A 15,952-nucleotide genomic window follows, 5' to 3' on the forward strand; every position below is an offset into this window, starting at 1 on the left:
GAGAGCCGAGTCGACACACGAAAACAGCTGGATGTGAGCCCTTGTGATCACACGAGGTGAGCAGCATGTGCACCGGGGATTGAACTTTGATCATGACAGGATTAAGCTTGGAACTGAAATGTGTTACCCGCACACGCACGCGCACACACACACACACACACACACACACACACACACACACACACACACACACACACACACACACACACACACACACACACACACACACACACATAAACACTGATTAGGCGGTAAGTTTAAAGAGGCTGTGCATTAATGAGTCAATAACTGGTTGATGTGTCCAAACTGCATAATGAGAAAAAATGAAGGTATCAAGGACGGAAAAGACATGTCGGACAAAATTCGAAACATCCGTATTTTGTAGGTTCAGTCAAAGCAAATATTCTGATGTAAAAGGTGAGTAAAAAATGTTTTTCTGTTTATTTGATGTCATTTTTAAAGCTGGGCAGAAACTTCATCTTCTACATTGTGTTCACTCTCTGGCTGCTCACACTGAATTAAAGAATGGAGCACGATTTTGTCCGGTAACAATTCCAATAAAGTTCATTCAAACATTCAAAAAGAGAGAAAGGCAGTGTTTGTGCAATTCTACTATGAATGAGGGAGAAAAAAAATAAAGATATGGAGTCACAGATGACTGGAAGAAGCAGACAATATGATCCGTGTGTTCTGCAGCAAAGTCAAGACTACAGGTTTAGCCACAACATGTAACTTCTCTAAGAACATTACACACAGTGCCACAGTGCAGTTCATAATGGATATTTTGACAGCAGCCATGTGGGAGAAGGGATGGCTCAAACTGAAAGACAGCCGACCAACATTTTTCTGACATGCCAGAAATCAAACCAATCGCTGATCTTTCGGGCAATTAATCTGGCATAAATGACCCCCTCAAACTGCACGTCAAATGACAGCCGATCCAGCAGAAATTCAGTCCGCTTCTATAATAAGCTGAGAGCGATCGGCCCACAAAGTGTCTGCCCAGCTTGAGGCACAGGTGGAATAGCGAACATTAATAAAACATGTTCAGTTTTGTTTTCTTTCATTCAAACCATGAATTGTAAAACAATACTTTGTACAAACGCTGTTTGAATCATCAACAATGGGAACAATTGTCTTTCACTTTGTGGTTGGTTGATCCTCTTCACTTTACAAGCACAATTTGGGCTCGAGACACTGCACAAGACAATATGCCACAATATGGTATTTACAGGGACTCAGCATTGACTTTTCCTTCACAGGCAGAAGATCAATTCTTTACGTGACTGACTCGCAGATTATGGGAATAGCTTTCCAATATCGCAGACAAAGGATTTATAGAATACGCCAGGATTTGAGATTACAATCCAAACATATCCAGGTTTAGATCCTAAGGAATTCACCTCATCCCCACCTACAGTGATGTGTAGTACCTCCTCTGTGGCCTGTAATTCTTTGGTCCAGCTGAGCAGCTCCTCCTAGCTATATCTAGCCAAGTCCTGGGTTTCAGTCTTGGGCGTCTCTGGGTGCTGTCAGAGAGAGAGCAGGGCTGGGAGGAAGGAGCAATGAGGTTGCCGGTACAAGAAGACGCAGCAGTTAGGACAGGAAGAGTCTCTCTGACCACTAGGACTGTTTGAGACGTTTTATTGGGGGGCTGAGGAAGGGGCACTGAGCCGAGGCCAGGGAGTGGTAGGCCTCTGCAACCAGGTGTGGATGAGAGGTCACCATGGACTTCCAGCTCGGTGTCTCCATCACATCCGCTGCATGACTGAGAGAAAGAGGGCAAAGAGAGGAGATACAAAGTAGAGGAAAGTCCAGAAAATGTTTAAGGAAAGAAACTGAAAGAACAAATGCACAAATAAACAAGTTTCTGAAGAGCTCGGGATTGTATGAGTCCATCTGTGTGGAGTGCAACTCCGAGACATTTATGATTTGTCATACCAGCTGGCAGAGCTGTTATTTACTTTATATTTTTAAATATTTAACCCCGAAGGTCATTTTCAGAGAAATAACATCACACAAATAAAAGGCAACGGTCATAAATATGCAGAAAGTCTGTTGAGTCACATCATATCACATTCTTCACAGCACTGGTTGTAAACCTGTTTTGCGACCCTTTCTAACCAATGCAACCCCTCTTCACACATTACACACCAAAGAAATTATGATCCCTTCACACACTGTTTTTTAGAGGCTAGAGGAGTTAGAGCTCTACAGGATTTCACACCATTTAAAAAGAAAAAATGGGTGAGAAAAAAGGGAAAATAATTTTGTGTAGGAGATATATTTTGTGACCCGTTGGGGAGCTCTGACTCCAAGTTGTGTACCATGTTTTAGAGTAACAGCAAAATATATTCTTTTTTTATTATTATAATTCTTTTTTAGTATGTGTACCTACATAAACTGTGGTATTTCAGTTTATTAGATGTTGACTAGAGTGGCCAGATTGGGGGTACTTGAACTTTATTATTTCCATTTGAATCTAATTTATATTACTTCCCCACTTCATTTTCTAGAGGGATTTTTTTTAACAGCTTATACTTTTTCGGTTAAAAAAATAAGAATCAAAATATAAATAGATACTAGTTTCGTTCTCTTGGTTAAGTTAACTTCAGACTGGGTCGGGACATATGCAGTACACCTTTTAACCACATGAGGGAGCCTGAATGTTCGTATGTTCTGATAATTGTAGCCTACTTTTTACACTGAATCTAATATGAAAGGCTAACATACATTCTGTTTGTTTTACTGTTGAGAGAACATAAAAAGAATGAGATAGCCTGCCAACTCTGCCTGAATGCATTCATTTGGTACATGTTTTCAATAACACAAGCATTAAACTAAGTTGTGAAATATCAAACGTATATCTCTTAGAAATGGCTGGTTAACCTATTCAAGGTAATATAAGATGATGCAGAAATGGCAGTAAAATTAGTCAGGAAAGTCATTTATGCCAAATCTGCTCTTCTACACGATTTATTGATAATGCCTATTAAAAATTGGGTCGCGATGGTTTGTCATTTTTAAAAAGTCGGTCCTCAGAAAAAAAGTTTGGGAAACACTGATATATAGTAAATGAGGTGGGGTAGGAACAGAAAGCACAGGGCTGATGAGCAAGGAAAAACTACACATGATTAACTAATTCATCATTTTTCTTTTTGGTTACTGGTACTTTTCAAGACATTTTGAACTCTTTGGATTCCCTACGGTTTTGAAAAGCTAAAGCTAAAGCATTAATTAACAAATGGGAGCCAGAAAGCCAAAATAACTTTACGTCATTAATTGCCGATGAGTTTTACTGGTGGTCATCGTCGCCCACAGATGTGTGTCCACCAGCGGACCCCGTGGCGGTCTTCAACCTCCTGACACCCGCTGCACTATCACGCACACCGCTGTGTGGCCTTTAATGACATTTTTCTTGATTTGTTGTGTGTCTATAAACAACAGCATGTGTGCGTGCGCGTGTGTGCACATGCGTGTGTGTCTTGGCATGGCTACTCTTGGCATTTCGGTGTGTGTGTGTTTGTGTGTGTGTGTGTGTGTGTGTGTGTGTGGGGGGGGGGGTCATATGCTGTCCACACAGCAGCTCCAGACCTCCAGCCAACCTCTGACCCAAGCCTCTATGGAGGAGGTGAACCCCTGCTTACAGTAATGGCCAGTGAGCTGAGGCTGAGGCAACAGGCCAGCGAAGGGCACAAAGAGAGCAGTCACAGCAGGAGAGGAAGCAGGAGGGATGCACCGAGAGGGGAGAGAGTAAAGACAGCGGCAGCGACAACAAATAAGTAAATAAACAGGGAGGTGAGCGATAGTAATGAAAGTCTGCAGAGAAGGACAGGAGGGGACAGAGCGAGGGAGAGCAGCAGTGATGTGAAGGTAAATTAAAAAGAGGCCAAACTATGACCTCCAGACAGTGGTAATCATACTGGATCGCTATTATCAACAAAAAATACTTTCAGTGAATATTTGGGAGGACACAACAGTCTTCAACATCCTCGCGTACTTGCAGAGAACATTGTTGGAAGAATGCAATCAGATTCTTTATTACTCCCAAAATTACAAACAAATGTCTGTCTATTGTTCAACCATGTTGGAGGAAATGTGGGGCAGTAAATGTAGACCACTCCCATGTATTTTGGCTAAGTTCGGAAATTGTACAGTTTAGGGGAAATGTTCATACGGTTATCGTCAAAATTCTGGTCTATGATATACTATACCTAAGTCATGTATGTTTCTTTACTTTGGTAATATAATATGACAGCAGATATTGTGTTAAGAGAAGACAGATATCTGCAGAACATTTTGTTAGCAGCTTGTAAGAAGGCTATTACGAAGAGATGGCACAAGAACCACCATCACAAGATGGATGGTTGAAAGGGTGAATGAAATGTATGATATGGAACTGTTAACTCACAGAATAAGAGCTCAAGAGGAGCGATGTCATGAGAAGTGGGAGAAATGGACGATGCTTACAGGTCAACGATAACACAAGATCAGAACACCTGAATATTTCTCAGGATTTCTCATGCTTTTGAAGGGACAGAGCAATCCAGATCCTTTTTATTTTTTATTGTGTTTTTGTTTTTGTTTTCTCTCTGTATGTATGTGTTCTGTCTGTGGTGAAAAGGAAAAAAATAAAGTGGAAAAAAAACAAACAATACTTTCAGGAAATGAGTACTGTTTGTGTGCCTTAAAAACCCTTTCCTTCATATTACTCAGGTCATGTTTGCACTGCATACTGCTTTTCATTCCATGAATTCACTCTGACCTTAAGATTCATGTTGGGCTAAACAAAAAGTGTGTAAATTCTTATCTCTGAACAAAGTGGATAAAGAGTGTCTGGGTGGCTTTACTTTCTGCTACATCCCCGAGGAGGGTAAATAAATGGGACAGAGGTAGGATAAAGACAACTCCTATTGTCTCGACTAAATGACTGTAAGCTGCTTGTGAACACTGGTCTGGAAAGAGGTTGAGGTGCTGCTGGGGGGAGGATTATTGGTTCCTTCGTGTCGTCTGTTTTCTACATTCGTCCTCTAAATTGATTTTTGTTTCGTTGCTGTCCATTGTGTCCGCAGGAGGAGGGTTGATATCGCTTTGCTGGCCAGGAGTCCCCCGTGGCCAATTTTCCCACCACCACAACAACACTGTGGCAAATTAAACTGTCATAACGCCCATAACCACAATTAATGACTGGGATTAGGGGCAGAGATCTGCATTACTGAACACCTTTAGGCATACATGAGCTCTTAAGCACAGAACAAGATGGGGAGAGGAGAGGGAAGGAAGATGGGAGTGAATGGAGGAGGGAGGGAGAAGGAGCAAATGCAGGAACAAGGCCAAGAAATGGAGTAAAGCTGTAAATAGAGGACAGAGGGATGAACAAAGGGATAGAAAATGTGTCTGGCTCAGAGATAGAGAACTCTGAAAAACAGAGGGACGGTTTGTGGTGACTGAGAGAATGCTTTTTGTTTCAACTGGCAATTCAAACACAGGGTCAATCACCTCTCCGTTGACATCAATAGCAGTCATTGATGCTAATAGGCCCCATCTTACCTAAACAGGCTGCCTGCAACATGATTAACATCAGCAGCTGAGCTTTATTGCTAAATGGCTCAATATGATACGGAAGCAGAATGGTCCGATCTGGGGATTAAATTAAATTTCCTAGGGAGAAAAAAAATTGCTCCAACGGAAAATTAATGACTTCCTTTGAGGAAAAGCTAAGTGTATAAGTGTGTGTGTGTGAGTGTGTGTGTGTGTAAGCGTGTTTGTATGAGTGTGGAAGTAGTTCTCAGCGGAGGTGTGTAACTCACTAGTTGATGAAGTCCACGGCCTGCGTCTTGAGCTGGTCAGCGCAGTGCAGGTCGGCGAGGATGAGGATCTCTGCGGCGCTCTCCACACTCAGACTCGTGCACAGAGCGTCCTCACACATCACCTTCAGCCTCTCCAGAGCATACTGCCAGTGACAGGGAGAGCGAGGAGAAACAGCAGGTAAACTAAATTACTTAAACAGCGCTGCCACAAACAACTGTTGTCGCACTGTGTAATGATACGGAAGTACAGAATTACTCGGCCGCGGCACCAACAAGACTTAGATTGAATAAAAGAAAAATATAGCCACGAGAAGGAAAAGTGACAGCTCTGGAGACTGAGGGGGAGTGGCGGTAGGAAAGGGGATCACTTGAGAGGTAAAGAATTATTTCCACTAATTATATAATTGCTGGGAACAATAATCTTCTCTCATATTCATTCACACTTCAGAATGAGTCATGCTGGTTCAGCAGGGACTACAGGCGAATTTCATATTGAGCGTGGTTTTTATTAACACTAATGATGTAAAGGAGTTCATTTAAATGAACTTCCACTAAACTTATGCAAGGATGTTTAAGACTCGTCTCACAACTAGTAAGCAAAACAAAGGGTTCTCTGCCACCAAACTCAAAATATTAGTGAAAGAGAATACACTAATTAAGAACTGCAATTTTGCTGGAAGTGAGGTGAAGAAATATCGATATTTCTCTCCTGAGATGAGCTGAAAACATTCAAATCAGTGGCTGGGTTAAAAAAAAAAAAGACCTCTGAACATTATTTGACAGATTTTTCCAAGTTCATTGTTTTTCGTTGAATGGTGGTGCACTGACATATATACCCGCATTGCCATACCAAGAGCCATGCACAGGTATAACAGTTTACTTCATAGTGTATAATTGGATGCTTTAGACAGAACACATTGGAGCAGACCTGTTGTGGGCCGAAAAAAGGGGGAAACATATAAATCATGCTTCACAATGTGCAGCTTGATACTATTAATAAAGCAAATGCAATAAGCTTTTAAAAAACTGGAAAACAGCGAGAGCAAAACTGGAAGACATTAGTGGCTTCGGATGAATAGAGAGGAAGCCTTGGGTCTGCATGGTCAGAACAGGAACAAACAACGAAGAATTTAAGTGTGTGCATCTGTACATCTCCCACATATTTAGATATTCCGACAACAGAGTGTTTGAATGTGTGTGTGTGTGTGTGTGTGTGTGTGTGTGTGTGTGTGTGTGTGTTCAGGGCTTGAAGAGCACTTGGTTGTTATTTTAGGGGACATTATTATTTATGCTGGCTTGTGTATAAGTGTACATAGTAACAGGTGCATGCACACACACACACACACACACACACACACACACACACACACACACACACACACACACACACACACACACACACACACACACACACACACACGTGCGCTCTGTACCTTGTCAGCTGCAGCCAGCAGGTCATCAGCCATCTTGTCCAGGTTGGGGGCCTTGCCTGTGTAGATGAAGCACATCATCTCTTTGAAGACATCTGGCTCCACGTCATTTATCTCCACACGGTTCTGAACGAGAGGCGAGAACAGGAGAGGAGAATACACACAGGGTTTAGTGGAATAAAAGGCAAGAGAAGAAAAAGACAGATGCTTTGACAATCCTTCAAAACCACGAGCAGCGGCAGAGTGTTTTTTTTTTTTTTTACTATCATTTCATGTGAATATCCCAAAAGGTACCTGAATTAAACTCACTCACCTTGTTTAAGCACACACACAGGGACAGGCAGTCATGCAAAACAAGTTCCAAGTGCCAAATCAGAAAGAATGATAATAAACTTCTGGACAGCCTGACCAAGTTTCTACAAAAATACATTCTAGTACATTTATTTCATTCCTTTCAGCTGATTCCTAAAAATGTATCCTGAACATTCATTCCTCGACTGTGCCTGCAGCCAACAAAGTAGGCTTTATCACTTGCTGGCCCAGTGACGGCAACCTGAATCTTTCTCTCCTCGCTGAGAGACAGAACAAAGCAGTAAACCAATTATAACGGTGCTTTATCGTCACCACGGTGACCAGCGGCGTTTTAGCAGGGTCAGGCCGAGTGTACCAACAACTTAGTGTGTTTGTGTCAACTCCGACCCCTCAACAGCAACATAAGCACACTGACAAATGATGGTGGGAGAGTCAGAAAACAGCCGGGTTGAGCTTACAGCCGGCAGTGTGCTACAGTGCCCTTTTACAGACAACACACATGCGTACGTAAAAGGCATGTGAGCGCACACATGCAGCAAAAATCCTCTCTTACTTCTACTGTTTTGCAGGCAATCAAGCGATTAACGAGGAGGTTTGACATACAGAAGATGAAAACTTAGACTAATTTCACTCTGCAGAATTTTTGACAGCGAAGCGTGTTGGAGTCTTAATGAAATATAGAAGGTAAAACAGCACCACATTGGAAGTCACATGAGAAAAAAACAGCAGGGGCTTCCTTCAGTATTTCGAAGGCGAGAGTTCAACAGTAGCTCATAAATAGACGACGCTCCTGTAGTTACAGTGTCTGAAGCTCCCCTCTATGCACAGAGCAGTCCTCTATTAGAGTGTTTCTTTATGAGCTCATTTGTCTCTCCTATATAGAGTGCTGCAGAGGAGTGTTAACCCATCTATCTGTTTTCTCTGAATTGTATGGGGACATGGCCCACCATCTCTCCCTCTTTCTGATGAAGACGCCCACTTAAACAGCAATTAAGATGCATTTCCTGGCTCTAAGCTTTATAATTTCCCCATTCGAGCCGCACAGGCATCAATATTCCGCTGACATGACGGCTAAATCACCAAGGTTCAATCTCACCAACTCCGACCAGAGGAACACAACCAACTGTAGCACACACACACACACACACACACACACACACACACACACACACACACACACACACACACACACACACACAGGGAAACATGCACAAATACAAACACAAAAAGGAACATAAAAAATGCAAAGATATATATATATACAGTGCAGGTTTCAGAAAGCTTCATTAGTTATTAAGAAAACATCTTAATGTTGCAGCACTTGACATTGAGGTTACAATATTCAACAACTTGAAATCAGAATATTTATAGATGAACATGTTACTGAGGGCAAAAACAAGGCATTTAAAAAAGGTGTTTGTTGCACGTTGAACACACCATAAAAATAACAATTACCTCAATTGTGTTAAGTAAAGCACACACATTGGATGAAATGTGTTGCATGTTGTTCTGTATGAGTACAACATAAAGTGAAAATCAACCACTGCATGGACACAAAATACCTTGTGGTTGCTTGTAGATTTAAGCTATAAAAAAAAAAGTCCTTACATTCCAAAACAAATATTGTACAGTATATTGGTAGATTTTTGAACTCTTGAATATTGATATCGGTATCAGCCTCAGATATCCAGGGGCAGCTTAAGTGTTGAATCTGCAAATGTTCAACATCAGCCACAAACAATACACCATGACAGACTACCAATATCCTCTCACTGCCACAATTCCATCCTGGAGATCCTTGAGATGATGAAAGCAACACAGACTGCCCTTAAGAACCAATTCAAAGGCGCTACAATTACATACACACACACAACACATAGTGACTTTAAAAACACCAGATAATAGAGACGCAGTCAACAAGATATGAAGGAACACGTGCAGACACACCGAGATGTTTTGAGAGGTGAACACTTCCTGATGTAACAGAGAGAGAGAGATTGGAATTTAGACATCCGGCTCGCCACTGAGGGAGCGGCAACGAGGGAGTCAAGTGCTCGACTCACCTTCTTACTCTCTTCCATCTCGTGCTCAAACATGGCACTGAACACCGGCGAGCGAGCTGAGACAGACAGGGAAACAAAAGACAGACAACGAGAGAGAGAGAGAGAGAGAGAGAGAGAGAGAGAGAGAGAGAGAGAGAGAGAGAGAGAGAGAGAGAGGTTTGTTATTGTGTGTAATGTTGATGCATGGTGAGGTTTCTGATATGCGTTAACAGCCTGCCACAGGGCCAGAGGAGAGCGAGGACGATGATTGACAGCAGTGACAGCAGGAGAAGCATCATGTGGAAAAAGTCGACTGCAGCCCCGTCCTACTGACAGACTCATGACGACCTATGAGTTGTGTTTAGCCACTTTAATGCTGATAGGCTGACTTGACTGGAGCTTGTTTGATGCATTATGGTTTAATTAAGTTCTGGCTTCCTGTTTTGATAACATGGTCGCCTGCTGCCACTCACCATAGACTATTCTATGGTGAGTGCTGAGGCTTATTTTGCTGGAAAATAATAAAACATTTTTTTTAAAAGGAGTAGATATGTTTCAGTTGATTTTCACCCAGCTTTTGTGTCCCTGCAAATCCAAAATATGTTCTGTCTGTTGTTGTAAGAGGACACTGTTCACCACAGTCTACAATCCTCTTGAGGCAAGGAGAGTTCACACTTTGCCTCCATTTACAGAAAATGAAGAGAGTAAAGTGGAGACAAAATGCAAAAGAGCTGCTGCCAAAGTCCCTCAAAGAAAAAGAAAACAGGTAAAGTGTTTGCAATGCAAATAGTATTTTTATAATCCAGATTTCATTAAAAAAAAATTCTTCAATTACATTTCGCCGCACTTAACAAAAATAAATTCACAGTTTAAATAACTAAACCTAGTGACCCACAATGCTTGACCTATTGATTCAAAAAAAGACATGCTTGTGGTTTTTTTTTATTACTAAACAGGTGAGGTGACCAATAACTTGTCTTTTCTCTCTTACTACTCCAGACACGACCGCAGCAGCAGGAGTATGTTTAATCCTCCGGCCATGCTAACTGTCTGATTTAACCACAGCACTACGAATTACGTAAATCAGTCCCACTTCTGTTACATCAAAATCACTGCCGTATGATAATTCTGCATGCTTACAATAATCACCACATCTTGTCTCTGTAGTTCTGCTTAAGGCACAGTGTATTTTCTCTCTTATCATCGCGGCAGTGACAGCGGTTAGTTGCGGCTGAGGCTGAGGATGAACCTCTCAGATGCAGTCTGTGGCTGGACTTAATTACCTTTTGGTTGTTTAACAGTGGAGAGAAAGTGTCTCTACGAAGGTTAAAACCTTTAACCGTTAAGCCTTTTACTAAAAATCACATATCAATCAGTCAACTTAATAATTATGTGCTCATTGGGTAACACTTTACATAACTGTTCACTAATGAAATTAATGTTTAATCAACTAGTGATTAAAATGTAACAAATGTTTCAACACATTATTAAGTGTGTGTCGAAGTCAGTGATATGCTAATTAATTCTAGTTCTTAATAATGAGTTATAAACCTCAGCGCTTGCTGCCCATTTAATTACTCTTTTAGAAACGGGAGGTCATCCATCAACAGGCCATAAAAAGGTAGAATACTGATAATATCAGTAAAACGTGGGCCAATGAGTGAATGAATATGTTAACAATGGGACACAGTGACTATAACGTCAGCACCTGCTGTTTCGGTCGTAACACTTAATTCATCATCTAAATAAATAACAGTAACTAACATCAGGTCCCACAGCATTCAGTGTTCAGAAGTGACTTTCAGATATGTGGTGGCTCACGGTCAAAACAACTTCTACGGTCAGTCACAAACAAAGCCTCTGGGTATCCCCTTGTCTTTCACTTTAAGGAGCAAAAGAAACAGTGCTAACGTTTCATTATTGTTTTCAGGTAAAGTAAATTGAGTTGTCAAGATATTTTTAGGGGAGATTGGTCCTTATTCCTTTTATCTTATGATCAGATTATAGATATCAGAGGACGCAGGCTACAGTAATGATTTACCACACAGCAGTGGGAAGATTACAGTTGTAGACACACAAGTTGAATGGACGGTTAACTATCTATTCAACTATCAGGGTTGTTAAAGAGATCAGTTTTTTTTAAATATACTTCTCTTCCGCTTTCTCGGCCGAGGTGATTTGCTTTGTTTAACCGGAAAGGCGAGGGAAGCTGATCGGACAATTTAAGGTTTTGTGGACGGTTGATTTGAAAGAAAAAAACAACAACTTCACCAATGACGAGGACTTTGCCATCAGAAAATATGTATCAGTATGTAACAGTTCACTGTTTCTCAGCCAGGTCACATGATATCTGTGACATGATGTTGCTGCCAATGCTTTTGTCACATAGTCACCAACTGACAAAAATCCTGAAAAAAAAGTGGAGTCATGAATTAATGTCTGCATCCTGGAGCACTGAAACCAAACTTAGCAGGTAGGACTATGGGGACAAACCTACAGTAAGTCTGTGTGGTGCAGCTCAATGCTGGTGAGCTCATACTGCAGCAACAAAGGGAAGGGGTGGGCAAGAGAGAGAGAGAGAGAGAGAGAGAGAGAGAGAGAGAGAGAGAGAGAGAGAGAGAGAGAGAGAGAGAGAGAGAGTCTTAGAAAGTGAATGGAGGGAGAGGAGAGAAAAAGTCAGAGGACGAGAACAGTAGACAGGAATGGGGTAGGAAGAGAACTGAGCAAGGTTTGAGAGGAGAGAGATCAATACTGAAAGAAAGGAAGACAAATAACAAAGGGATGTGAACACAGAAAAGAAAGACAGAGTGAGGCAGGAGAGAGGAACGATGAGAGGAGGAGGAAAATGGAGACAGGAGGAGACAAAAGAGAGAATGAAAAAAGGAGACATAAAAGTGAAAGAAGGAATATTGAGAAAGGGTAAGAAGGCTGTAGGAAAGAAAAGAAAGAGACGGTAAGAGACATAGAGGGAAAACCAGAATGATATAAAGATCACATGGCCAATATGGTGCCAATTTGAGTTGCTCTCCCTCCTTCGTTTGATCCCTCTCTGTCCGTCTCCACGGCGATTAACGGCCGGGAGAGTTGTCACGGGAACGGCCGAGAGGGGGAATAACGAGGAGGAGGGACGTCATCTGGACCAAGTGGAGCAGAGAAAGAGGAAGAGAGAGCGAGAGAGGAAGACCCCAAACCACAGCAGCACATAATTAAAATGGCTCCTCACACACACATTTCAACAAATCCAATAATGAGCAGCCTCTCCTTTCCTCCACAGAGACACACAGTTCACCAGTCTCCTCGAACCATTCACTATCTGACGCCGTCTGTCATTAAAGTGCCAATATCTGCAACAAGTTGTTCGTGTGAGTACATGACAGGGTGCGGTCACTATGTGGACTCTACGAAGGCCAACACAGACTAAGAGCTAAAGGTGCAAATAGCTGATGCTTTTGACTGGATGATCACCGTATTAAAATGTAACCAACCTTGTGGCAAACAAAAATTATTCATTAAAATTTGATACTTCCCCCAGAATTGAATTCAAGTCAGAGTGGGAAAGCATCTGAAGCAGCATTTAAATCAAATCTAAAACTCTCAAATGAAATCCAGGATAATGACAAGCATCTACTCCACCTCATATATTAGTTTGAAACTTATCTCATCTTAACACTATTTAATATAGTCAATTACTTGTAACTTGCATTTGATGACCTTAATCGACTTTCCAAATTGTGCTTTTCATGATGTTTTGATAATGCTTATGTTCATGTTGAATTGTGTGCCGTCATGTATGGTTGTTGATGTTCTTTTGATATTCTTTTATGCTCTCTGTGAAAAACAAATTCCCTTAGGCGCAATAAAGATTTCACTCATGTAGTTATTTGTTTGTTTAGTTCAACAGACACCAATTTTGTTAACCTATTAATTTAGCTCATTTATCAAGCACAAATGGAAAACATTCACTGGTTCTAGCTTCTAAAACTTGAGGATTTGCTGCTTTTCTTAAATGTATTTCTTGTAATATCAGTATTTGGGTTTTTCAAAAGTGTGATGACAGTTTATATTGTTCTCTTCGATTTTATAAAGAAAACCAATAATCAATTTATCTAAAAAAAAAACAAAAAAAACAATCAACAATGAAAATAACCAAAGTTAACAATGCACATCCTTCAGTCTAACATACTATAATATGCCAGTCTTACCTTGGTATATGAAATACATATAAATGTGTGTGTAACTGTAGTAAACTTCTCTATTAGTCTGTGGGCTGCTCCATTAATGATGCTGTGTGCTGTTCACACAAGAAAAAACATCTGCATAACTTGACAGTTAACAGAAACAACACGTCAAACAAAGTGCATCAATACAAGTGAATGGGAAACAGAGAGAATATAATCTAACCACACCTTTAGAGTTATTTTATACAGCAAACAATACTTTAAAATGTGCAGTACTTTGCTGTATCCTTTCATGGAGTCGTGACCACACAATGACTTGAACGATGAAAATCTTTAATGTTTTCATTCATACACTGTTTACCGGTTTTTACCACCTGAATGCTTAAAGTATAGGTTATTCTCACCTGCCAGGATGGCTTTGTGCGCCTGGAACTTCTGTCCAGCAACACACAGGGAGCAGTCAGTGAATCTTGAGCTTTCCCACAGATCTCCGAGCTCCTCGGCCAGCCGGCAGTCGGGAACCTTCACCATGTTCATTGTGTTCTGGCCTGAGATGTTCACAGAGTCCTGTACCACACTCACCTGAGAACACACACAGAGTTCATGAGTAAAATGTACCATTTTTATTATCTCCACCAGCAGGATCATGCACTCTGTTGTGTACATGCGTCTGTGAGCGAGTCCATGAGTGATTGTGCACCTCTGTGTCTGTCCACGGCTAATCTTGCATTCTGCTGCAGCGACTGCATAATTTTTGGGATGCCCAGTTATGGCTGCATGCTCAAGGACCTCCCATAGTTGCGGTGACGCACGCTTTATCAAAACACCTTTTATTGCCTGCAGACTCCTCACACACTATTCTTAACCGGCCTCAGGCCAGCAGGGGCTAAAAGTGATAAAACAGCCAAGTGCATCGTCCCTCCAGCTGCTACTCTGCACCAAGAGTTGGGGGATAACAGTTTGCAGTGTGCTTGGCTAACAGCTAACTGAACGACTAGTACACACACTGCTGTACCTCGTCACATCTCAGCCGCTGCTATGCGGCCAGACAGTTTGGTGAGTTTAATTTTGTTATTGCAATAATGTATGACGTGTTTTAAACGACAACTTTGTGCAGATTGCCTGCAAACACACCTGGTGGAGATATATGAATACAGTAATTCTTACACACACAGAGTTAAAATTTTAGGGTGAACTGCATACAAACTAGTTCACGCAGAGGCAAATAAAAGCATACAATGTTCATAAAAATAAAATAAATCAGGTAATCAAACATGCTGTGGATGATTAATGTGGGTTCTCTGCCTCCGTAATCGATACATCAGACACTCAATATGGAGGCTATTCAGAGACAACCTATTCTTCCTTCTTTATCCAATCAGATCAGCTACGCTCTCAAACAAGCCAGAAAATCAGCATTGTAGTCAAATTGTATGTGTGAGCTTGTGTGTGTGTGTGTGTGTGAGTGTGTATGAGAGTTGTCTTCCCTGCTGACTTCACCACCTGTTCCAGACAATGTCAACCAGACTCATTTATCTCTCAACAGGACTCGCTGCAAACACACACAGACACACACGCACATACACACAAGCAGGCTCATAAGCAGAAACACACATTCTCTCTCTCTCTCTCACACACACACACACACACACACACACACACACACACACACACACACCAATTATAAGTCATTTCTGACAGTTTGGGTTTTTACCTGCTTGCTGTGTCATCTAATCAAATACCAGGTAGTTACCCATAGCCCTGCTTAGAATACAGTTAGTTATCATTTGGAAAGTTATTTAGCACGTTACAATTCAAGATAAAACAGTCTGAAAAATATAAGCATTACACTAACATCAGGTGAAAAGGAAATAATACAGTACAGTAGTCCTTGATGGCTAGCATCAATAGAGTGTTGAAGTGGACTTGAAGTCATTTAGCTAATAACAATGTCAGACGATGAACTGGTGGAGTACTTCTAATTCTTGAACTGACATAAAATTCCCCCAGTTAATTCCTAAGTACAAACAATGAGTGTGTGGAGGAGGTGCAAGTGAGTTTTGAGCGGTGATTTAAATTACACATTAATAATTTTCTGCAGTTTCTAAGGACATTTGGTTGAAGGACGAGTGGTATCCAATAGAGGGACTTGGGTGGGCTCTATTATTCTCCGAGACTTA

General features: G+C 41.3%; 1 protein-coding gene across 2 annotated transcripts in view; it reads right to left on the minus strand.

Annotated features, from left to right (window-relative positions):
- Positions 1-411: 411 nt before the first annotated feature.
- Positions 412-15,952, minus strand: part of spop (speckle type BTB/POZ protein) — a 78,436-nt gene continuing 62,895 nt past the window's right edge. For both annotated transcript variants that reach the window (XM_068718906.1, XM_068718905.1), the window contains exons 7-11: positions 14,177-14,354; positions 9,616-9,671; positions 7,244-7,366; positions 5,811-5,953; positions 412-1,768 (exon numbers count right to left, since the gene is read on the minus strand). In XM_068718906.1, the coding sequence (XP_068575007.1) occupies positions 1,624-1,768; positions 5,811-5,953; positions 7,244-7,366; positions 9,616-9,671; positions 14,177-14,354 (645 nt within the window). In that variant the 3' untranslated portion in view covers positions 412-1,623. The remainder of the gene's footprint in view (positions 1,769-5,810; positions 5,954-7,243; positions 7,367-9,615; positions 9,672-14,176; positions 14,355-15,952) is intronic.

The sequence above is a fragment of the Cebidichthys violaceus genome, unplaced genomic scaffold (assembly GCF_023349555.1).
Source record: "Cebidichthys violaceus isolate CVI_PGR_0920_01 unplaced genomic scaffold, fCebVio1.0.p SCAF_23, whole genome shotgun sequence".
NCBI classification, from domain to species: domain Eukaryota; kingdom Metazoa; phylum Chordata; class Actinopteri; order Perciformes; family Stichaeidae; genus Cebidichthys; species Cebidichthys violaceus.